Source organism: Mobula hypostoma, chromosome 3 (genome assembly GCF_963921235.1).
Source record: "Mobula hypostoma chromosome 3, sMobHyp1.1, whole genome shotgun sequence".
NCBI lineage: Eukaryota > Metazoa > Chordata > Chondrichthyes > Myliobatiformes > Myliobatidae > Mobula > Mobula hypostoma.
Window position 1 is genome coordinate 194,281,092 of NC_086099.1, and position 27,910 is coordinate 194,309,001.

Below are 27,910 nucleotides of genomic sequence, written 5' to 3' on the forward strand. Positions count from 1 at the left end.
AACTGACAAAAACCACATAATTATAACATATAGTTACAACAATGCAAAGCAATACCATAATTTGATAAAGAACAGACCATGGGCACGGTAAAAATAAAGTCTTAAGGTCTCTCGAAAGTTCCATCACCTCATGCAGACAGTAGAAGGAAGAGAAATTCTCTTCCTACCATGCACCTCCAGCGCCGCAAACTTGCCAATGTAGCACCCTGGAAGCACCCGACCACAGCCGACTCGAGTCCGTCTGTTTGAGTACTGTTGGGGGGGGACAGCTTACCCGGGGGAAGCGACAGTGGCCGTGCCTCTGGCACAGAGTCTGGCCCTGTAGCTCAGAAGGGTAGGGCAAGGAAGAGGAGGGCAGTTGTGATAGGGGACTCGATAGTAAGGGGGTCAGATAGGCGATTCTGTGGACACAGTCCAGAGACCCGGATGGTAGTTTGCCTCCCTGGTGCCAGGGTCCGGGATATTTCTGATCGTGTCCGAGATATCCTGAAGTGGGAGGGTGAGGAGCCAGAGGTCGTGGTACATATAGGTACCAATGACATAGGTAGGAAAAGGGATGAGGTCCTGAAAGGAGAATATAGGGAGCTAGGAAGGGAGTTGAGAAAAGGGACCGCAAAGGTAGTAATCTCGGGATTACTGCCTGTGCCACACGACAGTGAGAGTAGGAATGCGATGAGGTGGAGGATAAATGCGTGGCTGAGGGATTGGAGCAGGGGGCAGGGATTCAAGTTTTTGGATCACTGGGACCTCTTTTGGCGCAGGCGTGACCTGTACAAAAAGGACGGGTTACACTTGAATCCTAGGAGGACCAATATCCTGGCAGGGAGATTAGCGAGGGCTCTTTAAACTAGAATGGTTAGGGGGTGGGAATCAAATTAAAGAGGCTAGGCATGAGGAGGTTAGTTCACAACAGGGGGATGGGAACCAGCAGAGAGAGACAGAGGGGTGTAAAGTGAGGGTAGAAGCAAAAAGTACTAAGGAGAAAAGTAAAAGTGGCAGGCCGACAAATCCAGGGCAAGCATTAAAAAGGGCCACTTTTCAACATAATTGTATAAGGGCTAAGAGAGTTGTAAAAGAGCGCCTGAAGGCTTTGTGTGTCAATGCAAGGAGCATTTGTAACAAGGTGGATGAATTGAAAGTGCAGATTGTTATTAATGATTATGATATAGTTGGGATCACAGAGACAAGGGTGACCAGGGATGGGAGCTCAACGTTCAGGGATATTCAATATTCAGGAGGGATAGGCATGAAGGAAGGGGAGGTGGGGTGGCATTGCTGGTTAAAGAAGAGATTAACGCAATAGAAAAGAAGGACATAAGCCGGGAAGATGTGGAATTGATATGGGTAGAGCTGCGTAACACTAAGGGGCAGAAGACGCTGGTGGGAGTTGTGTACAGGCCACCTAACAGTAGTAGTGAGGTCAGAGATGGTATTAAACAGGGAATTAGAAATGTGTGCAATAAAGGAACAGCAGTTATAATGGGTGACATCAATCTACATGTAGATTGGGTGAACCAAATTGGTAAAGGAGCTGAGGAAGAGGATTTCTTGGAATGTATGCGGGATGGTTTTTTGAACCAACATGTCGAGGAACCAACTAGAGAGCAAGCTATTCTGGACTGGGTTTTGAGCAATGAGGAAGGGTTAAATAGCAATCTTGTCGTGAGAGGCCCCTTGGGTAAGAGTGACCATAATATGGTGGAATTCTTCACTAAGAGGGAGAGTGACATAGTTAATTCAGAAACAAAGGTTCTGAACTTAAAGCGGGGTAACTTTGAAGGTATGAGACGTGAATTAGCTAAGGTAGACTGGCAAATGACACTTAAAGGATTGACGGTGGATATGCAATGGCAAGCATTTAAAGGTTGCATGGATGAACCACAACAATTGTTCATCCCAGTTTGGCAAAAGAATAAATCAAGGAAGGTAGTGCACCCGTGGCTGACAAGAGAAATTAGGGATAGTATCAATTCCAAAGAAGAAGCATACAAATTAGCCAGAGAAAATGGCTCACCTGAGGACTGGGAGAAATTCAGAGTTCAGCAGAGGAGGACAAAGGGCTTAATTAGGAAAGGGAAAAAAGATTATGAGAGAAAACTGGCAGGGAACATAAAAACTGACTAAAAGCTTTTATAGATATGTAAAAAGGAAAAGACTGGTAAAGACAAATGTAGGTCCCCTACAGACAGAAACAGGTGAATTGATTATGGGGAGCAAGGACATGGCAGACCAATTGAATAATTATTTTGGTTCTGTCTTCACTAAGGAGGACATAAATAATCTTCCAGAAATAGTAGGGGACAGAGGGTCCAGTGAGATGGAGGAACTGAGCGAAATACATGTTAGTAGGGAAGTGTTGTTAGGTAAATTGAAGGGATTGAAGGCAGATAAATCCCCAGGGCCAGATGGTCTGCATCCTAGAGTGCTTAAGGAAGTAGCCCAAGAAATAGTGGATGCATTAGTGATAATTTTTCAAAACTCGTTAGATTCTGGACTAGTTCCTGAGGATTGGAGGGTGGCTAATGTAACCCCACTTTTTAAAAAAGGAGGGAGAGAGAAACCAGGGAATTATAGACCGCTTAGCCTAACGTCGGTGGTGGGGAAACTGCTGGAGTCAGTTATCAAAGATGTGATAACAGCACATTTGGAAAGCGGTGAAATCATCGGACAAAGTCAGCGTGGATTTGTGAAAGGAAAATCATGTCTGACGAATCTCATAGAATTTTTTGAGGATGTAACTAGTAGAGTGGATAGGGGAGAACCAGTGGATGTGGTATATTTGGATTTCCAAAAGGCTTTTGACAAGGTCCCACACAGGAGATTAGTGTGCAAACTTAAAGCACATGGTATTGGGGGTAGGGTATTGATGTGGATGGAGAATTGGTTTGCAGACAGGAAGCAAAGAGTGGGAATAAACGGGACCTTTTCAGAATGGCAGGCGGTGACTAATGGGGTACCGCAAGACTCAGTGCTGGGACCCCAGTTGTTTACAATATATATTAATGACTTGGATGAGGGAATTAAATGCAGCATCTCCAAGTTTGCGGATGACACGAAACTGGGTGGCAGTGTTAGCTGTGAGAAGGATGCTAAGAGGATGCAGAGTGACTTGGATAGGTTGGATGAGTGGGCAAATTCATGGCAGATGCAATTTAATGTGGATAAATGTGAAGTTATCCACTTTGGTGGCAAAAATAGGAAAACAGATTATTATCTGAATGGTGGCCGATTAGGAAAAGGGGAGGTGCAACGAGACCTGGGTGTCATTATACACCAGTCATTGAAAGTGGGCATGCAGGTACAGCAGGCTGTGAAAAAGGCGAATGGTATGCTGGCATTTATAGCGAGAGGATTCGAGTACAGGAGCAGGGAGGTACGTACTATTGCAGTTGTACAAGGCCTTGGTGAGACCACACCTGGAGTATTGTGTGCAGTTTTGGTCCCCTAATCTGAGGAAAGACATCCTTGCCATAGAGGGAGTACAAAGGTGGTTCACCAGATTGATTCCTGGGTTGGCAGGACTTTCATATGAAGAAAGACTGGATGAACTGGGCTTGTACTCGTTGGAATTTAGAAGATTGAGGGGGGATCTGATTGAAACGTATAAAATCCTAAAGGGATTGGACAGGCTGGATGCAGGAAGATTGTTCCCGATGTTGGGGAAGTCCAGAACAAGGGGTCACAGTTTGAGGATAAAGGGGAAGCCTTTTAGGACCGAGATTAGGAGAAACTTCTTCACACAGAGAGTGGTGAATCTGTGGAATTGTCTGCCACAGGAAACAGTTGAGGCCAGTTCATTGGCTATATTTAAGAGGGAGTTAGATATGGCCCTTGTGGCTACAGGGGTCAGGGGGTATGGAGGGAAGGCTGGGGCGGGGTTCTGAGTTGGATGATCAGCCATGATCATAATAAATGGCAGTGCAGGCTCGAAGGGCTGAATGGCCTACTCCTGCACCTGTTTTCTATGTTTCTAAAACTTTGAGTCTCCGACATCGGGCACCATCTCTGCCTAGCACTTCAACCCCGGCCCCAGCAACAGGCAATAGGCAAAGCCGAGGATTTGGAGCCTTCCCCTCCAGAGATTCCCGATTGCACAGTAGCAACGGCAGTGAAGCAGGCATTTCAGAAGTTTCTCCAGTGTTCCTCCACGCTTCTCACGTCTGTCGCCATCAAATCAGGATTGTGCACAGTACCTACTTACAAATACGATATCATTTCGGAGCGGCCGCGCATGCTTCGTCGTGCTGCCATCTTCTCCTCCCCTCCTTTGTTGGAAAATGTATGTATACGTTTGCTTTCAGTAACTGCTGTGACCCCTTTGTACAGCAATAACTTCAACAAAACATTTCCAGTAACTGTTGATCAGTCCTGCACATAGGCTTGGAGGAACTTTACGTCATTCCTCCTTACAAAATTGCTTCAGCTTTGGGATGTTGGTGGGCTTCCTTGCATGAACTGCTTGCTTCAGGTCCTTCCACAACATTTCTATATGATTAAGGTCAGGACTTCGAGTCTGCCATCTCAAAACACAAATTTTCTTCTTTTTAAACCATTGTTGTTGATTTACACTTGTCTTTCGGATCATTGTATTGTTGCATTATCCAACTTCTATTAAGCTTCAGGTGATGTTCTCCTGCAAAATGTCTTGATACAATTTTGAATTCATTGTTTCCTCAATGATTGCAAGCTGTCCAGGCCCTGAGGCTGTAAAGCAGACCCAAACCACGACGCTCCTTCCACCATGCTTTACAGTTGGGATGAGGTTTCGGTGTTGGTGTGCAGTGCCCTTTTTCCTCCAAACATAGCAAGGCACATTTCTGCCAAAAAGTTCAACTTCTGTCTCACCTGTCCACAGAACATTGTCCCAGAAGCACTGTAGAACATCCAGGTGGTCTTTCGCAAACTTGAGACATGCAGCAACACACATCAAAGTTGCTGGTGAACGCAGCAGGCCAAGCAGCATCTATAGGAAGAGGCGCAGTCGACGTTTCAGGCCGAGACCCTTCGTCAGGACTAACTTTGATGAAGGCTCTCGGCCTGAAACGTCGACTGCGCCTCTTCCTATAGATGCTGCTTGGCCTGCTGCGTTCACCAGCAACTTTGATGTGTGTTGCTTGAATTTCCAGCATCTGCAGAATTCCTGTTGTTGACATGCAGCAATGTTTTTTTTTGGAGAGCAGTGGTCCTAACTTAGGAGTGTGGTGATGCTAGTTTGTGGAGTGATGGGAGGTGGGGTCAAAGTTTAGGGTAGGGTCTGTAGGTGTCAATAAGTCAGTTATGTACATTTCAGGTTGCCACAAAGTAGAAAGCTAGTGCCCTAGAAAGTGCTCAGAGGGGATTCAGCGGGTGTTGCCTGGATTAGAGGATGTTATTTATGGGGAGAAAATGACAAACTAGATAACTTCCCCTGGAGTGACAGAAGCTGAGAGGTGACCTGATGGAGACATATGCAACAATGAGAGGCACAGATGGTTAGATTTTTATCCCCACTGGAGGGAACATCAAAAGCAAGGTTTAAGACAGAGAAGGGAGTTTTAAAAAGGGGATTTGAGGGGATGAGGTTTTTTATTAAAAAAAAGATAAATATATTGAATGCACTACCAGGGGAAGTGGGTCAGATATCATCAATATGTTTAAGAATAGACAGGCATAAAACTATACAGACCTAATCCACACAAATGAGATTTGGGGAGATGGGGAAAAACGCTTTGTATGAACATGGCAGACCAAAGGTCCTGTTTTGGTAACTGTACAGTCATAAATATAATAAAATTGCAGTGTATGCAAGCAGACCAATGTACTTATTGCCATTATTAAATACTGTACAGAGCATGGTAGCAAAGTGATTATGTGTTCTTGGCCTAATATTCAGACGTCTAGACTATTAAGTTTGAATGTCACTATTTCAAGTAACAGTATATTTGGAAAGAAAACCAAAACCAAGAATGACGACAATGAAATTACTGAACTGCTGTGAAGCCCATCTGGTTCAATAACAGCCTCAAGGAAGCCTAACATCCAGATTTCATCTCATCAATATGTTGTTTGATACAGTCAACTCAACTGCCCTCTGAAGTGACCATAGTTCCAGCAGTATTTGGAAATGGATAGCAAGACATTGCCAAGACTGCACGGGGTATATTTTGTGCAGCTCTAGCCACCATTCTATATAGTCAGAGAAATACAACACACACAGGTCATTTAACACTTCTAGTCCATGCCAGCCCGGTCTTCTGCTTACTCCCATCTATCTGCACCTTGGCCATTGCCCACCATACCCATCTCTCCCATGTACCTATCCAAACTTCACTTGAACATTAAAACTGAACTTACATCTACCACTTCCGCTGGCAGTTCATTCCACACTTGCTGCACCCAGAGGGGAAAAAGTTGTCCCTCAGATTCCCATTAAATATTTCACCTCTATAGGTAGAATGTGATTATGTTAGTGGTGCAGAACAGATTTAAGGATTTTGACAGGACTGTAGAGTGTTAATTGCGTAGGCTGGAATTGTTTTACCTGCAACAAAGAGGAATCACCTTACTGATTATAAAGTTATGAACATAGTTCATGCGGTCCCTCAGGCTTCTTCCCTCAAGCTGTGCGAGACTAATGTACACCCTGCCACCAGGGAGGTTGTGTCATTAGGACAATAAGCTGTTTACTGTCTACCTGTGCTGCGCACTACATGCATTTTGAATTATATTTTATTAATTTGTGGTAACATTTTGGTTTATAAGCTGTGTGTGATATTAGTTTTGTGGGTACACTGCGATCCACAGAAACCTTATATTTTGTTTGGAGATGTACATCACCAAACATACACACACACTCACAGTAAAGGCAGGTACAATTACAATGATTTAAAGCAGCAGTCCCCAACCTTTTGCTCACCGTGGATCAGTTTAATATTGACGATATTCTTGCAGACCGACCGACTTTGGTGGTGGGGGGTGTTCAAGTTCAACAGTGCATGACAGGGAATGAGGAAAGGTGCAGCTGACTCATATCGTTTCATATCACCAAATCATATCGTTTCCACGCGGCCCGGTGGTTGGTGACCACTGATTTACAGACATATGGCCAGATTCATGGATAGAAAAGGTATAGAGGAATATGAGCTAAATGCAGGCAAATAGGAAGATACCTTAGTTGACATGAACAATTTGGGTTAGAGGACCCATTTCCATACCATATACTTCTATATCCTTGACACCCATTTCTAGTTTTAAAACCTTCAGTAGATTTGCAATTGTACAGTTACTTTGAATCTCAATTAATAAAAATCTTCACATCTTCTGGTCTCTTACCTATAAAGTATACTTGCTCTAGAGGGAGCATAGCAAAATTTCACCAAACTAGTTCTTAAGCTCCTCCAAGAGGACCACACCTTTCTTGTGGTTTGGAGGCTTGTATGCCTTAATGACCCAGAGCTATGCTAGCTGGAGTTGGTGCTTTATACCTTCGATCTAGGTTGGATCACTCATGCCTAACAGGTCAAAAGTAGAGACCAGACCAAGAGTGATCCACTGGTCTTCCAGGTTTGGGGGTTCACCTCTGGGCTAACAACTCTGATTGTAAAACAAAACTATTATGGAAAATGCAATGAAAAATCTTTCTACATCTGAGTGGCAAAGGACAGACAGAGATAAAGGACCTAGTAAGTTCGTAGGAAAACAAGTTTATCATACGAGGAAAATGCTAATGTTAGAGTTCGGAAAATTGAGAGGAGATAACTGCAAGATATGAAATTAGAATCAGGCTTAAAATCACTGGCATATGTTGTGACGTATGTTGCTTTGTGGCAGTAGTACATAATAAAATAACTATAAATTACAATAAGAAATATCTATATTCTTCTCGGTTGAAGCATTCTTCTAGGGTGCATCACAACCTGGTACGGAAGTTGTCCTGTCCAAGACCGAAAGAAGCTGCAGAAGATCGTGAACATGGCGCAGCACATGACACAAACCAATCTTCCGTCCTTGGACTCACTTTACACTGCACGCCGTCAGAGTAGTGCTGCCAGGATGATCAAGGACACGACCCACCCCGCCAACACACTTTTCGTTCCTCTTCCCTCTGGGAGAAGGCTCAGGAGCTTGAAGCCTCGTACAACCAGATTTGGGAACAGCTTCTTTCCATCTGTGATAAGACTGCTGAACAGATCCTGACCCGGATCTAGGCCGTACCCTCCAAATATCTGGACCTGCCTCTCAGTTTTTTGCACTCTTACTTTCCATTTTTCTACTTTCTATTTATGATTTATAATTTAAATTTTTAATATTTACTATCGATTTGTACTCCAGGGAGTGGGAAGTGCAGAATCAAATATCGCTGTGATGATTGTACATTCTAGTATCAATTGTTTGGTGACAATAAAGTATAAAGTATTAAATTATTAGTGGAAAAAGACAGCAAAAGTGAAGTAGTGTACATGGGTTCATTGTCCATTCAGAAATCTGACTGCAGTGCAGGGGCTGTTTCTAAAATGTTGAATGTCTGTTTTCAGGTCACTGTATCTCCTGCCTGATAGTAGCAATGAGAATAGGGAAAATGATCAGAGGGCTCAGAAAGTTTGAAGCAAAGAGGATGTTCTGACTCATCAAGAGTCTAGAACCAGTGCTCAGTCTCAAAATTAGGAGGCAGGCCACTTTTGATACTCCGGCCAAAAACCTTGGAATTTTCTACCCCAGGAGGCTGCAAAGACTCAGCCATTGATTACATTCATAAGAGATAATAGATTTCCAAATATTAGAGAAATCAGGAATTATAGTTATAGGACAGAAAGCAATGAAATAGAAATGATCATAATCTTGTTGAATACTACTCAATGAGCAACAGGCAAAATGACCTTTTATTATATCAAGAGAAAAAGGAACAAGTGATATTTGCTTCTCTAAATTAGACAGGCACGATCAAAAGATTGCAAGTTAACCAAATATAGATTTTTATAAAGCTTTCACTGTAACATAAGTTTGGCAAAACAGGATGGAGTGATTTTCCTGCTCCTAAAATTATGTATAGAATACTGGTATAAGCAGTATACATTTGAATATTGTTTTACAATACAAAAGGCTTAGAAAGACCTAGACATGGTTTTTAAATAGGTAATTCTCTAGCAAGTTATCAAATGCACAAGTTTTAGAAATCTGCTTGAAATGAAGTATATATAATAAAGGATAAAAGTAGCAAATTCATTAGACCAGACTTAAGTGAGCAGCAGGCTAGGCTAGTATTTCTCATTTCCTGAGATGTCAGCATGCCATCTTCTTGATTGTGAAGGATTGTGTCTGTACTGTTACATTCCACTATTCCATAAAAGAACAAATGCAATACTTCAAAGAAAACAATATAGAGCCAAGGAAACAAAGATGTAGAGAAAAAATAATATGTTCTACCAAACAATAGCCATTACTATAACAAACCAAACAGCACACATCGTACCATAACTATCTAAAGGCCTTACTATACAGTTAATGCTTAATTATACAGGGTAGTTGGAGATGGTCGTGATCAGATAAAGTAATTCTTTCAAATATTCCACACAAAGATCGATGCTTTAGCAGAATATCGGGTTATTGGAAATAACTGAAAACATCTGGTTACTTGGAGAGCAGCTCATAGGACATTGAATTCTACGTGATTACCAGAGTTGAAATAAGCAGGTTTTATTCCAGCTGGAAAGATGTAACCAATGGAATATCCCAAGGATCAATCATTTATAATTTGCATGAACATGAGAGGGCAGTATGCAAGTCACCCATTTGCTGATGACAGGCAAATAAGTGAGAAAACATACTCATTTGGACATGCAACAAAACAGATAGGTTGAGTGACTGGGTGATAACCTATTAGTTAGAGCTTAATGTGGGATTGTGCAAGATCTTGCCTATCAGACAGATGATCTGAAGGCTGACTTGCCTCAGTGAGAATGATTGCAGATGAGCAAAGTACAAATGGGATCCAAGTGTTCATTTGCATGAATTCCAAATAATTAGCAAGCAGGCACAGTAGATGACACAAAGCTGGGTGGCAGTGTGAAATGTGTGGAGGATATTGAGATAATGCAGGATGACTTGGACAGGTTGGGTGAGAGGACAGATGCAGTTTAATGTGGATAAATGTGAGGTTATCCACTTTGGTGGCAAGAACAGGAAGGTAGATTACTACTTGAATGGTGTCAAGTGAGGAAAAGGGGAAGTACAACGAGATCTTGGTGTCCTTGTTCATCAGTCACTGAAAGTAAGCTTGCAGGTACAGCAGGCAGTGAAGAAAGCTAATAGCATGTTGGCCTTCATAACAAGGGGAGTTGAGTATAGGAGCAAAGAGGTCCTTCTGCAGTTGTACAGGGCCCTGGTGAGACAACACTTGGAGTATTGTGTACAGTTTTGGTCTCCAAATTTGAGGAAGGACATTCTTGCTATTGAGGAACTGCAGCGGAGGTTCACGCGGTTAATTCCTGGGATGGCGGGACTGTCATATGTTGAAAGATTGAAGCGACTGGGATTGTATACACTGGAATTTAGAAGCATGAGGGAATTTGATTGAAACATACAAGGTTATTAAGGGATTGGACACGCTAGAGGCAGGAAACATGTTCCCGATGTTGGGGGAGTCCAGAACCAGAGGCCACAATTTGAGAATAAGGGGTAGGCCATTTAGAACGGAGTTGAGGAAAAACTTTTTCACCCAGAGAGTTGTGGATCTGTGGAATGCTCTGCCTCAGAAGGCAGTGGAGGCCAATTCTCTGGATGCTTTCAAGAAAGAGTTAGATAGAGCTCTTAATGATAGCAGAGTCAAGGGATATGGGGAGAAGGCAGGAACGAGGTACTAATTGTGGATGATCAGCCATGATCACAGTGAATGGCGATGCTGGCTCGAAGGGCCAAATGGCCTACTCCTATTGTCTGTTGTCAGTAATTAGCAAAGCAAATGAGATATTGGCATTTACTGTGAAATGCTTTGAGCTTAGAAAATAATAAGTCAAACCTGGAGTACAGTGTACAGTTTTAGCCCTGTTTCAAGAAATTCCATACTGGCACTAGTGGTAGTTGAAAAGCGATTCACTGGGCTAATTTCTGGAATGAGAAGGCCATCCTATCATGTATATGGTTAGATTTTGAACTTCATCTCCTGGTTCACCTATGGTTTCTGGTTTGAAACACCCAGGTTGACCTCTTTCACACACTGTTCTCTACACAGTTGCTGGTAAAGTCCATGTCAGTGGTGAAATTCTCATCAAGGTTAGCTGCTGAGTTTTTGAAAGTGGACCACTCCAATAACCTAAAGCAGTCACATTGAAACTCATCCGTTTCCTCAGATCAGCGCTCTACAACTTTCTGCACTAGATCCTCCTTTTCTGTTTCTCTTTGTACCCAAGGAGAAGAGACACAGATTCACCAAACTGTTCATTAAGTATCTTTGATGATTTGGTAGCAACGACCAAAGGTGTTTAAACTCCTGGTGAGACTGACACTGCAAGAAACTTCAGAAGGTTGTGGACACAGTTCAGCACATCATACAAACTAAATTTTTCAAGAACCTAAATATCAAAAGCCCTGCAATACCATCACTGCAGAGTTTATCGTCAAAGTGTACCAAGATAATACATAAATTTGGTACACTTGACAATTTATTTTAAGCATTAGCCAAAGTCAAGGTCTGACAAGATTTGAAATAAAATTTTAAGATATGTTAAGGCTTAGAAAATGTTAAAAATACTTGTCAAAGCAATGATCTGACAAGTTTTTAAACCCTGGGTTCCATTACAACACTGCAGTACAAACTTTAAAAAGCATATTGTCTTAATAATGGAAAGCACAAAAGTACTGAATTGTTATAAAAAATCAGACTGGTTTACATAGATGCCTAGTCTGGCCTAATTATGACTCCAGACCCACCAATGTTGTTCCCTTTGAGCTGCAATTAGAAATGGCCAATAAATGCTAACTTTACAAAGGACAGCCTTGTACCTGGAATAATAAACCAAATCATAACTCTGATGTATAGGGAAGCTATGGAAGTTTATCTTTAAAAGATCTGTGTACACAAAGTCTTTTGAATATTTTTAAGACAAGCCTAGACAGATTCTTGATAAACAAAGGAAGGGGTTAGTGTGGGTTAAGGTTACAGTCAGATCAGCCATATTTAAATTGAATGGCAGAACAGATTTGAAGGGTTGACGAGCCTACTCCAATTCTTAATTTGTATGGTCATTCAATTCCTGTGCTGCAAACCTTCAATAAGCAATCATAATATTTTAACGATAGGTGCATCAAAATTCTTAAATTGAAACTAAGTTATGCTTTGGGAATATTGAAGTTTTTTTTCCCCCTACTGGCACACTGAATAAATTATCAAAAAGGTACCAACAGTTTCCAATCAAGTTCCAGTGCATAAGAGTAGTCATTGTAAAATTATAGTCTAATGAAAGATTGGTCATAATTATGACTGCTGTGTAAAGCAGAGAACATCATACTGCGTTAGCAGGTACTCTGAAGTCAATACTTACACTAGAACTAATAATGCTTTATTTAGCCCATGCCAGACCTGACTTCAAAATGCCAGTGGGAACAGTGGGTGCCAAATGCAAGTGCTCCACTTCTTGGCACAGACATCAGTGACCTTGATTATTTTTAAAATAAAGTCAAACGAATCTGCAAATACGCATTGGATGAATCGACTTCTGGAATCAATATTCTCAACCTTACTGCATCTAGTTCTGTAACTTTTGTGGTCAATGATAATGGTATAATATTTAGCAAAAAAGGAATATCCAAAATGTCCTCATGAAGTCCAGTAGGCCAAACAATTGAATTAGGTGGGATTTTAAAATTACAATAATTCCTATAAATAGTATTTTGAGAGAAGTTAGGATCAACTTAAAATTCATTTTATTGTACACATAACAAGTCATTGAGAAGTGTAATATTACAAAATGAAGCTATAAGGAAGAGCAGTGAAAATTAAGTGCAATCTAAAGTACAGAGATATTTTCACTGGCCATGGTCTTGTATTTTTCAAGCAAGTTTGACAATTGCTCCCAAAAATATGCAGGATCAATCATCCTTTTGCTTGACCCACACAAGTTTGTCCAGCAGTTTGTTGCAGAAAACAAAATTGTGAACTGTTGCACATGGGCAACTAATTTCTCTCAGACACGAGGAAATCTGCAGATGCTGGAAATTCAAGCAACACACACAAAATGCTGGTGGAAAGCAGAGGCCAGGCAGCATCTATAGGAAGAAGTACAGTCTACGTTTCAGGCCGAGACGTCAACTGTCCTTCTTCCTATAGATGCTGCCTGGCCTGCTGTGTTCCACCAGCATTTTGTGTAATTTCTCTCGGTATTTTTAAGAGGGCACAATAAGCAAACACATGCAACTACAGAGTAACAGAAACATGATGCAGATCAATCCAATTCCACATAATGACTAATTAAGTCAGGCACAGACTGCAGCACAATTACAAAAAAATGCAAAATGATCAGTACTGTTTAATATTCCTTCATCACAATAGAGTAGTTTGCATCATAGGGACTACTGCTCAGCACGGAAGCAGACATTTTTACCCACTGCATCCACAATGAGCACTGCTCCCATGTACTCTCATTAGGTCCACAGTCTTTGAAATAAAATGGGCAAAAACAGGTAACATGCCCAGTCAAAGTAACACTAATTAAAATAAGTCAAAAGTCAGGAAAATTACATTGGTAATTTACTCTAGTCAGACTATGAAATAGTGATATTGACATGAGAAAAAATCTTGCCTCATTAACCAATACTGCAAGGCAGCTGAACAATCAGCATGGCTACCAACTGGTTTCCACAGGATAAACTAGAATAAAAGTCTCTAGACTTCCTTGCAAGTGTGTACAAACAAATCGTTGACAGATTGCACAAAACAGAATGAATCATTCACATGTGGTCCAGTAAAACCATAAATCTGAACTTTCCAACTCTGAAATGGAAACAACAGTGGTCTTCATTTAGTTATACAGGATATAAAATAGCAGTGTAAAGAGAACATAGAATAGTACAGCACAGTACAGGCCCTTCGGCCCACAATGTTGTGCCGACCCTCAAACCCTGCCTCCCATATAAGCCCCCACCTTAAATTCCTCCACATTCCTGTCTAGTAGTCTCTGAAACTTCACTCGTGTATCTGCCTCCACCACTGACTCAGGCAGTGCATTCCACACACCAACCACTCTCTGAGCAAGAAACCTTCCTCTAATATCCCCCTCGAACTTCCCACCCCTTACCTTAAAGCTATGTCCTCTTGTATTGAGCAGTGGTGCCCTGGGGAACAGGCACTGGCTATCCACTCTATCTATTCCTCTTATCTTGTACACCTCTAACATGTCTCCTCTCATCCTCCTCCTCTCCAAAGAGTAAAGCCCTAGCTCCCTTAATCTCTGATCATAATGCATACTCTCTAAACCAGGCAGCATCCTGGTAAATCTCCTCTGTATCCTTTCCAATGCTTCCACATCTTTCCTATAGTGAGGCAACCAGAATTGGACACAGCACTCCAAGTGTAGACTAACCAGAGTTTTATAGAGTTGCATCATTACCTCGCGACTCTTAAACTCTATCCCTTGACTTATGAAAGCTAACACCCCATAAGCTTTCTTAACTACGCTATCCACCTGTGAGGCAACTTTCAGGGATCTGTGGATACGTACCCCCAGATCCCTCTGCTCCTCCACACTACCTAGTATCCTGCCTTTACTTTGTACTCTGCCTTGGAGTTTGTCCTTCCAAAGTGTACCACCTCATACTTCTCCGGGTTGAACTCCATCTGCCACTTCTCAGCCCACTTCTGCATCCCATCAATGTCTCTCTGCAATCTTCAACAATCCTCTACACTATCTACAACACCACCAACCTTTGTGTCATCTGCAACTTGCCAACCCACCCTTCTACCCCCACATCCAGGTCGTTAATAAAAATCACAAAAAGTAGAGGACCCAGAACTAATCCTTGTGGGACACCACTAGTCACAATCCTCCAATCTGAATGTACTCCCTCCACCACGACCCTCTGCCTTCTGCAGGCAAGCCAATTCTGAATCCACCTGGCCAAACTTCCCTGGATCCCATGCCTTCTGACTTTCTCAGTAAGCCTACTGTGTGGAACCTTGTCAAATGCCTTACTAAAATCCATATAGATCATATCCACTGCACTACCCTCATCTATATGCCTGGTCACATCCTCAAAGAACTCTGTCAGGCTTGCTGGATCCAGGCAACAAAACTGTGGTTAGTCAAGGTTCAAATTCAAAGATGGCTAAACTTGTATATACATTGAATGAAGAACATTTCGAAATGACTTAGTAAGAGTAGAAGGAAACTACAACCTTTACACTGAAGCAAGGTAAAATGCTTAAAGTTGTGCTTTCATTTTTCAAGTTATTTTCCTGCATGATTAGATTTAAATCAGTGATATCAAAATTCAAATGCCACATGGCATGCAGAGATTGACAGGCTCTTGATTATCAAGGGCATCAAAGGTTATGGGGAGAAGGCAGGAGAATGGGGTTGAGAGTAATAATAGATCAGCCATGATGGAATGGAGGAGCAGCCTCAACAGAACTAATGACCAAATTCTGCTCTGATGCCTCATTGTGACCAAAAGTTTCATGAGACTCAAAATGTAGGAAGTAAAATATAAACTGGAAATCTGACAACTTAACAACTAGTATAGAGAAGAACAAACCAAGAACAGGCTGTTCATGTGGAGCTGTTGTCAAGTTCTTAGCAACCACAGGAGAAGCTCAAAGTAGGACAAAAAGCAAGATTGTCATAATAAAAATGAAAACAATGCTCCAAAAAACACATTTGATATACATACAGTCCAAGAGAAAATGACTGATTGGCACAACAGTAAAATTAGAAAGTAGTTGTGCCACAGAAGAATGTCCAATTAAGTGTATACCAATTCCTAACAGAGCATTCCTATCCATCTCTCTTCCTGGTTCTTTTCCCAGGGAAAAAAAGAGACAATTCCAGATGAAGTAGTACTATTTAAAAATACCCTTCCCCACATCACCCTTGAATCTTTTGTCCAAATTTTATAAAAGTAGAGAAACAATTAGGATGACCTCTGTTCTCTCTCAATCAGGAAATATTATGATGTCAGTATATTTCAAATTCCTACTGTAAGAAATATTGAGAACACTTGGCACAATCAAGGTCACAGATTTAATACAAAGTCAACCTTAAATTTGAAAGTATAGACTTCTCAGGAAATTGCTTTGTGGAAACTATCCTACAATCCCAGCCATCTTTCCATAACTAGCAGGCCATGTACCATCCTGAAGGAAAAGTGAAAATATTGGAATAATGGTTTAATCAATGCAAAACTATTGACTTTCAAAATTTACATTCACTCTTGGAACAGATATCAGGCAAGTATTGATCCTTGCCCTTTGACTATACCTTTCATACCATGCATTTCTCATAGATAGAGATAAGTACTTAATTGACCTCAAAGGAAATTACAGTGTCATAGCAGCATTACAAGTGCACAAATATTAGAAGTAGAAAGAATTAAAAAAAAATTACCACAAACAGTTTAACAGCAGGGGTTCAACACTCCCCTGGCTATAGGTTGACTCGTTATAGAGCCTAATGGCAGAGGGCAAGAATGACCTCATATAGCGCTCTTTGGAGCAGTGCAGTTGTCTTAGTCTATTACTAAAATTGTTCCTCTGTTCAGCTAAGGTGGCATGCATAAGGTGAGAAACTTTGTCCAGAATTGCCAGGATTTTCCATAGGGACCACAGCTTCCAGTGGGTCCAGTTTGACTCCTACACCAAAGACAGCCTTTCTGATCAGTTTTTGAAGTCTATGTTGAAGCCATTGCGCAGCACACCACTGCAGAGAAGATTGTACTGTGCAAGACACATTGAAAACTACAGTTATCAGAAACAAAAAAAGTTCTCATCTGTCCTTTAGTTGCTGTCAAAATCTGGTGCGTTCATATTTTGCCAACTTCATAGTTTCATCTTCGTTAAGAAGTCATAATAAAAAAATATTTTCTATATTAATGCTCCACTCTGGCTTTGTTTAGCCCAAAATATTTTTTTGAATCTACATCCTACTGTAATTTTTCCAATATCCCTGCCTCCCCATTAAGCTCATCAATTGCATCATTATCCATTTGGAATGCAGAAGCACTGTCCTATGTAAGCTGAGGTCATTCAGATTTACTTCATTAAGCCTAGGGTGGCAACAGGGATTTAATTTCTGAACTATGGATTGTGTAATTTCTCTGGATTAGTACTGAGAATAAGGGCAAAGCAAGTGAGCTAGTTAAAAAATAATGAACCAAGAACAAGGACTTTTAAATTAACAAGTGAAACAAAATGCAAAAAACAATTACAGACTGATAAATTATTTGGATTAGATGTTCCTATCTAAGATTTCAAAATCAGTTATTCTAAAAAAAAAAGGCCTGCATAACATGTGAGCCTTTTGATAAGGCCAAGACCTGCAACTAAGGAAGCTGGGCATCACAGACAAAGGCCTGTATCGTTTTCTGATGCTCCTGAAAAAGTGGAAAGTCATCTTCTTGAACCACTGAAGTCCTGGTAAGGGTACTCTGAAATGTGAAGAAGCAAATTCAAAAAAATAAACACAGCAACAATACAGAAATAGTGCCGTGTATTCAAATCCAGTTCAAATACAGACAGCAGATTTCTTGCCCTCCTTATTGGCTGAGATTTAGGAGGTACATGAAGCAGCCAAGATGAGTGAAAGAGATGCATTTTGTAGAATGGATCAAACTACAGCCATAATGCACATGTAGTGGATGGAATAAATGTGCGGAGTTCCCAGACTGCATTTGCAGTTGTATTAATCCATGCAAAGTTATGACTATAAAATATTGGGATGTTAGTAAACAAGTTGCTTTTCATAGAATACTTTATATGGTCCATCTTGCTGTTTTAATGGTGACTCCAAAAATGCTGATAGCAGAGCACACAGCAATGGTACTGCCTTTCCATGTTAAGGGTAAGTGGACAATATTCCCTCTTGCTGGAGATAGCCATTACTTGGCACTTTTCAAGCTCAACTATCAGGAGCACGACGTACGCAGGGCCCTTATCATTGTCAGTGACCCCTCCCATTTGTCCAATAATCTTTGACCCCTCTACCACCAGAACTGTTAGGATAGACAACAGCTTCTTCTCACTCCCCTCCCGGCAGTCAGACTACTGAACTCCCTGCCACCACCCAGGTCACATCACATATGAAGGGCCAGTACATTAAAAAGTAAACAGCACTGTATATGCACCTGATTGTTTGTTCATTTATTTGTGGTAATATTACTTCATGTGTATTGTGTTGTGCACCTTGGTCTGGAGGCACATTGTTTGGCAGTATCCGTGTGTACGGTTGAATGACAAACTTGAACTCTACACATTATAGGTCAAGTATTAATATAGAATCAAATGTGCATAAATACCAGCATGTTGTTATATTGTAAATATACTATAAAAAGCGGTTAAAGTGTTTATAGTGCAGTGATTGAAGTAATGGATTGGGGGGGGGGGTGTGAATGAAAGTGATTGATCAGATTAACTGTCTGGGGGAAAGGAACTTTTAAAATGATGTGGTTTTTGTTTTAATAGCCCTATAGTGCTTTCCAGAAGGGAGCTTTCGGAAAAGGCAATTTGCTGGCTGGGTAATGTCTGTGATGCTTTTTCCTGCCAGCTTCTTTGTCCAAGTTCCACAATGATGGTCGACCGCAACCAATGACCTTTTCTGCTAACCAGACTGTTCAATGTAGTTTTCATCTATTGTGAGAGGATGCTACACCAAACTGGACAGTAATGGCTGAATAGAGGATGCTCTCTACGACTGTGCAGAATTGCACCAGTATGTTCTGGGGAAGATGGAATTTTACCAACTACTGCAAGTAGTGCAACCTCTGTTGTGCCCCTTTGTTAATGAAGGAGATAGAACTGGTTGAACAAAGAGCTCCAGACTATTATGCATCGCTTTCCATATATAATGGCATTCACAGAACTGAAAATAAATCTTGATCCTCATTAAACTTTTGAAGGTTGTTTATCTATTTAAATCATGGCATATGAAAAATTACAACCCTTTGCTTCAAAAAGATGCACAGAAAGTTTCTACCAACTATTGTAATTCCAAAAGAAATATGTTTAAGATATTGTACATCTTAATCTCATATATTTGGTGGAAGTGTAGCTTTTCTGTAACCACTGATGCTCATTTCTCATGTTTTAGAAAAATGGAAAGAATGTTTATGAAGGAAAACCAAACTATTAAAATGTCATTTGATGGCTAGAATTTACTGTAAATTAGTGTTTAATCTAAGCTTACAAATGACATAAAAATACAATATTTTAAATATAACAAGTACTCGTAGAGTGAGGCTTGTTATCAAGCAAATATGTCTATAATAAATCTCTCCCTTTTGAATTCCTCCAGCTGACTCACTGAGTTAGAGAATGAGTTGAAGACATACTTGACATTAAAGGAAGGGCAAGATGTTCAGGATTGGGTGTCCCAGAGCTTGATTATACTTCATAGAAAATTACAGGATATGATTGGAGAGAAAATAGTTGATAAGCCACAGGGGGAAATGCATTTACCATTCTTGGGAAGAAGGCTGAGGACAGAGTTAATAAACAGAAATAATAAACATGGAGAACGGTGAATAGTTATATGATAGTTGAAGGGAATTCCATAAGATAGAGCAACACACACAAAATGCTGGAGGAACTCAACTAATCAGACAGGATCTATGAAATGAATAAACAGTCCGTGTTTCAGGCTGAAACCCTTCTCCAGAACTGAAAAAGGGGGGGAAATGGTGTGTGTGGGGGGTGGGGGGGAAGGAGCAGGTTAGCTAGGTTATAGGTGGGGAAGCTAAAGGGGCTTGAGAGGAAAGAAGCTGATAAGAGAGGGCCATGGGAGAATGGGAAGAACAGGGTGGGGGGGGGGGTTAGTAATAGGCAGGTGAGAAGAGGCAAAGAGGTGAGAATGCTGAATAAAAGAGGGGAGGGATTTTTATTTTACCAGAAGGAGAAATCATCAAGTCAGAGTCTACCCAGATGGAATACAAGGTGTTGTTCCTCCACCTGAGGGTGGCCTCATCTTGGCACAAGAGGAGACCATGGACCAACATGTTGGAACAGGAATGGAATTCAAAATTAAAATGTTTGGCCATGGAAGTCCCACTTTTGGCAGATGGAGCAGAGGTGCTCGACAAAGCAGTCCTCCAATTTACAACAGGTCTCACCAACGTACAGGAAGCCACATTGGAAGCACCGGACACAATAGATGACCCCAGCAGATTTGCAGGTGAAGTGTTGCCTCACCTGGAAGGACTGTTTGGAGCTCTGAAAGGAGGCAAGGGAGATGGTGAATGGGCAGGTGCAGCACTTAGGCTGCAAACAGGGATAAGTGCCAGGAGGGAGGTAAAGATACATTTAGTCATAGGATCCCTTTGGAGATGGCTGAAGTTGCAGAAGATACTCTGCCTATCATGTGTGTATTCAGGACCAGAGGCACATTATTAATGTTGCCTATCTTACAAGAAGATCTCTCAATGGGGAATAAAAATCAAAAAGGGGAAATCAAAATGTCTTGAACCATGCTGGAACCAAAACAAGAGATGGCAAGAGATTTTTTTTTAAACAACAGAGACTGTCAGCCAAATCGAAGAATTGGCTATCAAGGTTATATTTTTGCATTATTACCTGAATCACATGCAAATTAGCACTGGAATAAACAAATTAGAGGAGACAAAATACATGATCTAAAGAGTGGTATGGAAAAGAGGCGCCATTTTATATGACATTGGCGTCAGTCTTAGATTGGGATAGAGCACCTAACTCTCCTCTGGTGGGAGGAGAGAGAGCAGCGCGCCCTGCACGCGCAGCCCTCCAGTAAAAAAAAATGATATCATTTCCATTAAATAGGGGCCGTGGACAATTCTGATTTGATGGAGACGGACGTGAAAGCACAGAGGAACACCTGGAGAAATTTCTGAAACGCTCGTTTGCTGCTGTCGTTACTGCATGGTCCGGAATCTTCCAGAGGGAAGGCCTCAAAATCCCTGGCTTTGCCTGCTGTTGGCGACCGAGATTGAGGTTGAATTGTTCGGACAGAGATGGCACTCAGTACTTGGTGTCGGAGAGCTGATTCGGAGGCTCGAAGTTTTCGGATGACTCAGATACGGATTGCAGTCGGGCATGACAGGGAGAGTTTTTCTTCCCACTGCCGTCTGCGTGAGATGTGGGACATTTGAGAGACTTTGAACTTTTTACTGTGCTCATGGACTTCTTCATCAAGTTATGGTATTGTTGCACTGTTGTAACTATATGTTATAATTATGTGGTTTTGTCAGTTTTTTCAGTCTTGGTCTGTCCTGTTTATGATATCACACCGGAGGAATATGGTATCATTTCTTAATGCATGCATTACTAAATGACAATAAAAGATGTCTTCATAATCTAATGTCTTCATAATCTAATCTAACTGAAACTAGATAAACACAAAGCAAGCAGTGGCTGGGATCCTGTGACATCCTAGGTGAAGGATGAGTCAGATTTTTTTAGCAGGGTGACTCAAGAAGATAAAGTAAATTATGAAATATAGAGAGGAAGGCAGCAGACTAATTGCCAGGTGCAGACCTTTAGCACTAGTAAAAATGAAATGCTGGTGGGCATGAAACAACCCAGAAGAGAGAAATATGTAAGGCTGATGTGAGAGCATCCTTCAGGAGGGTGAACCCATGGAAAGCATCAGACAGTATACCTGGCTGAGTATTGAAGACCTGTGCTAATCAACTGGCTGAAGTGTTTAATGACATCTTCAACCTCTCTTTGGCAGTTTGAGGTACCCACTTGCTTCAATCATACCAGTGCCCAAGAACATGGCAATCTGCCTCAATGGGTACTGTTCAGTAGCACTTACATCCACTATGAAGTGCTTTGAGAGGTTTGTCATCTGCCTGAGAAGTGACTTGGTTCTGCTCCAATTTGCATATGTCACGAAAAGTCAACAGCAGATACCATTTCACTGGCTCTTCACTCAGCTCGGGAACAGCTGGACAGTGAAGATGCCTACATCAGGATATGCTCTTCATGGATGACAGTTTAGCATTCATGACTACCAGCCCCTCGAAAATGATCACTGAACTCCAAGGTCTAAGCCTGGCTATATCCCTGTGCAACTGGATCAACTTCCGCACTTGTAGGCCCCAGTCAGAACTGTCTCCTCCACAATCACTATTATCACTATGCGCTTAGCTCTGTGCTCTACTCACTTTATACCTATGACTAAGTACTGTTCCAATGCTATATTCAAGTTTGCTGATGACAGCACTGTGGTTGGCCAAATCAAAGGTAGTGAGAAGTAGGAAAGAGATTGAAAATCTGGTGGAATGGTGCCACGACAACCACCCTCACTCGACATCAGCAAAGCCAGAGCTGATTATTGACTAAAGGAGGAAGAAAACAGAGCTCCACCAGCCAGTCCTCATTAGGTGAGCAGAAGTAAAATGGGTCAGTAACTTTAAATTCCTTGGCTTTATTATCAGAGGATCCATCCTAGGACCTGTACATAAGTGCTATCACAAAGTAAGACAGTGCCTTTACTCTTTTTTTTTAAAAAAAGAGACTTTCATAGATTTGGCATGACATCTAAAACTTCGAGAAACCTCTATAGATGCACAGTAGAGAGCATCCTGACTGGTTGCATCACAGCCTGGTATGGAAACACCAATGCCCAAAAGCCCCCCCTACCATTGGGTACATCTGTAAGGAGCACTGCCACAACAAAGCAGCATCCATCAACCCCACCATCCAGATCATGCTCTCTTCTCACTGCTGCCATCAGGAAGGTAGTAAAGGAGTCTCATGTCCCACACCACCAGGTTCAGGAACAGTCATTACCCTTTAACCATCAGGCTCCCAAACCAGCTCATTCAAATCATCTCCAAATCCAAACTGATTCCATAACCTATGGCCAAACTTTCAAGGTCTCTACAACTGAGACTTTCAATGTATTTTTAAATTTACATTTTTTTTGTATTGGCAGTTTGTCTTTTGCACATCAATCTGTGTGCAGTTTTTCCATTGATTCTGATGCAAATGCAATGTCTTTCTTTGTTCTAATGTTTATGCCTACAAGAAAATGAATCTCAAAGTAGTATATGGTGACATATACGCACTTTGATAATACGTTTACCTTTAAAATCCCAGAAGGAAATGTTGGGCCAAAAAGGCATTCTTTATACACATGCATACAGAACAAGACAAAGTAAATGACTTCAAAAATTCAGCTCGGCAAATAAGATATGATAGCCATTTTCATGGCACGATCTCAAAATAACCAGAACTAGGAACTAAATATAAAGATCTACAGAACAGACAGAAAAAAATGGGGGAAGGAAAGAACAGCCATAGTGAATAGGCACAACACTACATATTTGATAAGCTGCTATGCAACAAGAAGCCACAGTGGAGGAGAGCATTTTTTTTTAAGTTACGTAGCAATGGCAGTGTTTCCAAAGGAGGGTTAAAGGCTGGGGGGCAGGGGGGAATTAATATTCATATAGGTGTGTACAAGTAGAATGCTCACTTCTGAAAGGTGTAGTATCAACAGAACAGTTTCCTCCAATATTACATTCAGGACCAAACAAGGAGGCCAACAAAGATTTTGTAATGACAAATCTGAAATACTTATCTAATAATGATCACAAGATGACTTGACTCCAATATTTAACAGAAGATAAAAATACCAAAAATAGCTGAGATATGAACAAGGCTTGCAACCATGAGACAGACTTCACAGTAAACTGAGCCAAACCACAGCAGAACAGAGAGAGAAGGATTACTGTGATGTGCGCCTCAGTGAGTGAATTTTAACCAAAATTAAAAAAGGAACAATATACATATAAAAGCATGGGTAGAAGACAATATAGAAAGATACAAAATATTGCAAATAAAGATAAAAACAGAAGTAAAAGAGGATGAAATGAAACTTTTAAAGATGCAAAGTTTATTGCAGGATAGCTAAGAGAAGTGGCTGTTTGCATTAAGATTAATAAAAGTGAAAAATAATAATGTTGAAAGACTTTTTGTCTGGAAACAAGTCTAGAGGGCAATACCCTGTGATAAAGAAAATAAATCACTGAATGAGAAATGGGCAGTCAAAATTGCAAGCAAAAAACTTATAACAGAATCTCAAAATTCATAACAAATATACAGGACTAGATTGCTTTTATTTCAGAATTTTAAATGATATAGCTGAGAACATTGAATAATGGAATCTAGGAGCATCTGCAACCTATTTGGGAGACTTTCCTTTGTAAGATTTTATGGTAGAACTGAGATAAACCAAGGAATTACAAAATACTTAACAAGCTTCAGTTAGCAGTAAATTATGAGAATCTGTAATTAAGAGTTGACAGCTATAAGCAACTTGTCATGCTAGCTCCTAAACAGTGAGGATACAGGCACTCAAATTGACAGTATTTAACCACATTCCAGCTAAGATCCTTCATGGGTCTCCCAAGGATCTACCCTGAGGTTGCAATTAATCAACCTATTTATAAAATGAATCAGATGACGAGATTGAAAGGCATGTATACACGTTTCTCAATAGGGCAAAGATGTAATGTAGGAACTATATAATGATTTTGGAATGAGTACAGCACAGACTTATCAGAATGGTACTATACTACTGGATAAATTATGCCACAATATTACAGTTGAGAATGCCAAAATTTAAATAGCAATTTTATTGGAACACCTCCAGAAAAATAACTTTTTTCTGTACACTGGGAAGCCAGGTTGAGTCTAAGAACTGGACAGAGGTCTTTCAGAAATGGAGGAAGGAAATATTTCTATGTGTGGAGGATGGTAAAAACTCAGTAGGCTTCATCTCTAAATACAAATGAACATTAGGACAATTGTCAACTTTGATTCTGAAACTGACAGACCCTTATTAACCAAAGAAATTGAAGATCAGGAGAATGATTGGTATTAATTAGGCTAAAGGATCAATTATACCATTTAGAACCAGAAATAAACCTGCCACAATAAATGACCCATTCATAATGTGACTCCTATGCTTGTAGCACTTTATAACCACTAGCGCCAAATTTTGATTAATATTGTCCTTGTGAAGCCTCATGGAACATTTTAGAATATCCACTATAAATATTTGGCAATCAGAAAAGTAGCCTTAACAATAAAAGATTGTGAGATGCAGGGGAGGGCAAAGTTCAAGAGAGTGACGAGATAACGTTAAGCTCTGTAAGCACTAATACGAAAAATGCTAAAGCGATATAAGCAAAGAGTAGCATGTAAATAAGAACTCCAATAGGGGATACAAGTTAAACTGTTGGATACACGACAGGTAAAGGATTCATAAATATTTATCATACTTTCTGTAAAAATACTTTTTCGAAACTTACTTCTTGACCAAAACCGACGTTCAGGGTCGATATGTTTTCAGTCTAGACCAGTACTCTATCTAAACTAGTCATCTCTTGCAACTTCTCAATATCTATATTCAATTTCGAACAACTGAAATATTATTCGAACTCTCTGGCGTTTAAAAAAAAGGCCGGTTTAGTTCCTATAAGAATGAAAGCTTTTTGCAAGAGTCTGCCTAAGAAACAGAATAGATTATTCCAAACTCTCCTCTCAAAATAAATACACAAGAAAAAATGATCGACATCTGTGTCAACATAAATGCAGCCTATTCGCCCGAGGTCTAAGAATTACTCCCAGACGAAGATATAGAGGATGTTTTTTTCCCGTTCATTTTAAAATATCCACACCCAATTTGCTGTGCTTTTCGACTCAAACATAAAACGTGGCACTTCCCAATATTCCAGGTGAAATAAACTTCCATTCTGCTGTAAAAATAAAATAGAAAAACAGTAGCAGATTTGGGAAAGTTTTTTTTAAACAACAGAGACAGCCCGAGGTGACGCCTTGACAGATGAATGCACTGGGATCTGCAGCTCCAACCACTGCTACCGATTTTGGCAACAGATTCACTCGCGGACCAAACTTGAGCAGCTAGTTTAACGTACAAAATATTTAACACAAATACTTTATTGAGCCACACAGGGTGAATGACAGCACAAGCAACAGAAAATCCACACTCACCCCGACCGCCACCGTTTCATCCCCTTGAAATTTGCAGATACATTTATCACCGCGTTGGATTTCCGCGTCATTCAGCGGCCTGAAACGGCACATCACTTTTATATTGCACTCAGCCGGATCCGCCATTGTCCCTTTTTTATTATATTGGGGGGGAAATTTTAAACCATACAAAACAACTGAACTTTCCCCCCCGGGCGACGCTTCCTTAGCTCTCCCTGTTAACGGCCGATCGTCCTCTCCCAACTATGGAGAAACAGTTTCCGTTGCTAGCGACCAGTTTCTGAATTTTTTCCCCTTCTCCGCTCCCTCCACTTCACTTCCGATCCAACATGGCCGCCATTAAACCGGCGAACTCCCGTTGCCCAGCCGTCGCCTCGCTCTCGCTCAGTGCAGGGGCGGACCCAGAGGGCCATGACGTCAGCTCGCCGGTCCCATCCACGCGGCCGCCGCATGCGCGCTGAGGATAAGGTGCCGCACCTCCCGCCCTCTTGTCTCAGGGCACTGTGTTTGAGGGCGAGGGAATGCGCGTTGGAAGTTGTGGGGAGAATTTATAACGTTTTTTTTTAATGCTTTGATTTAACTTTGAAAGGGACCAGGACAGGTTGTTGATCGACTGATAGGCGGATGTTACTCTTAGCAGAAGGAAGAACCTGGATTCGTTCCATTAGTGTAGTCTGGCGGCACGCCCATTGGTTTGTGAGTGAAAGAAAGGAGAGGCGACAAGAATAGGCTGACATCATCTAGAGAATGAGTATCGCGAGATTGAGGATTACAATGCTGAAAGTCAATCACGTGCCAAATTTTAACCATTAAAGTTGAACTTAACTGGTATTTGGGTTTTGTAAACAAAACTCAGTTCCCTAAAAGCTTATGCATTTCCTGTAAAGGATGGTACGCGAGTAAAATGTAAGAAGTAATTTATCCAAATTTAAAATTTATGTGGATAATATTTCAGGTCAAATTGGGCATACATTTTACTCTCATATGACTTTCTACCTTGTCAACTAAACAGTCGTAAGTTTCCTCATTAATCAAAGCAGAGAATGCTCAGCATTCAGAGAGAGGATCAGAGTTAAGGGGATAGAGTTGATAGCACATTAGCCTTTCTTCAATGCTTTAGATGTTTCCTGGACAGTATATGACAGGAGTGGGGATAGTAGACTGGGAACAGCTGTTTGGTAAGGGGTAGTGGCTGGCTGGTGGTGTAGTGGCATCAGCGCTGGGGCGAGAGGTCCCGAGTTCGAATCCAGCCAGCTCCCGGTAAGAGCTGGTGATCTCTTCAAAAAAAACTCACCTGGCAGAAGGCAAACCACTGCTGTAACTTGTCTCGTACACGATTTCCCAGTACGTCAGAGCGGTGTGGAAGGAAATCATCCGCTAACTGGAAATAATTCCGGATGCAACATTTCACGCACACTGGTAAATACACATTTGAAATGTGGGAGGCTTTAAAAAGGCCATGTGACTAGAACTCAGGACAAGTGGGTTCCTATAAGGATAAAAGACAAGGATGACAGGATGATGGATCTTGGATAACCAAATACTGTAAGTTTTCTCAAAAAGAAATAGGAAGAAAATGGGCTGAAAGATTTATACTGTACTGTATGTAGTGTTTTGTGTTCTACATGTAAGGTTTAGGAGGCTGAAATTAGTCAAGGCCCTTGAATATAAATGAAGAGGGAAAGAATTAAGGAAACAGGAAGGCTAAAAGAAACCATGAATGTGTTATTTTGG

General features: G+C 41.0%; 1 protein-coding gene across 1 annotated transcript in view; it reads right to left on the reverse strand.

The window, feature by feature from the left end:
* Window positions 1–26,571, reverse strand: part of LOC134344472 (kinesin-1 heavy chain) — a 108,054-nt gene extending 81,483 nt beyond the window's left edge. Inside the window, exon 1 of the mRNA XM_063044342.1 lies at window positions 26,177–26,571. Within this exon, the coding sequence (XP_062900412.1) occupies window positions 26,177–26,302 (126 nt within the window). The 5' untranslated portion in view covers window positions 26,303–26,571. The remainder of the gene's footprint in view (window positions 1–26,176) is intronic.
* Window positions 26,572–27,910: the final 1,339 nt, after the last annotated feature.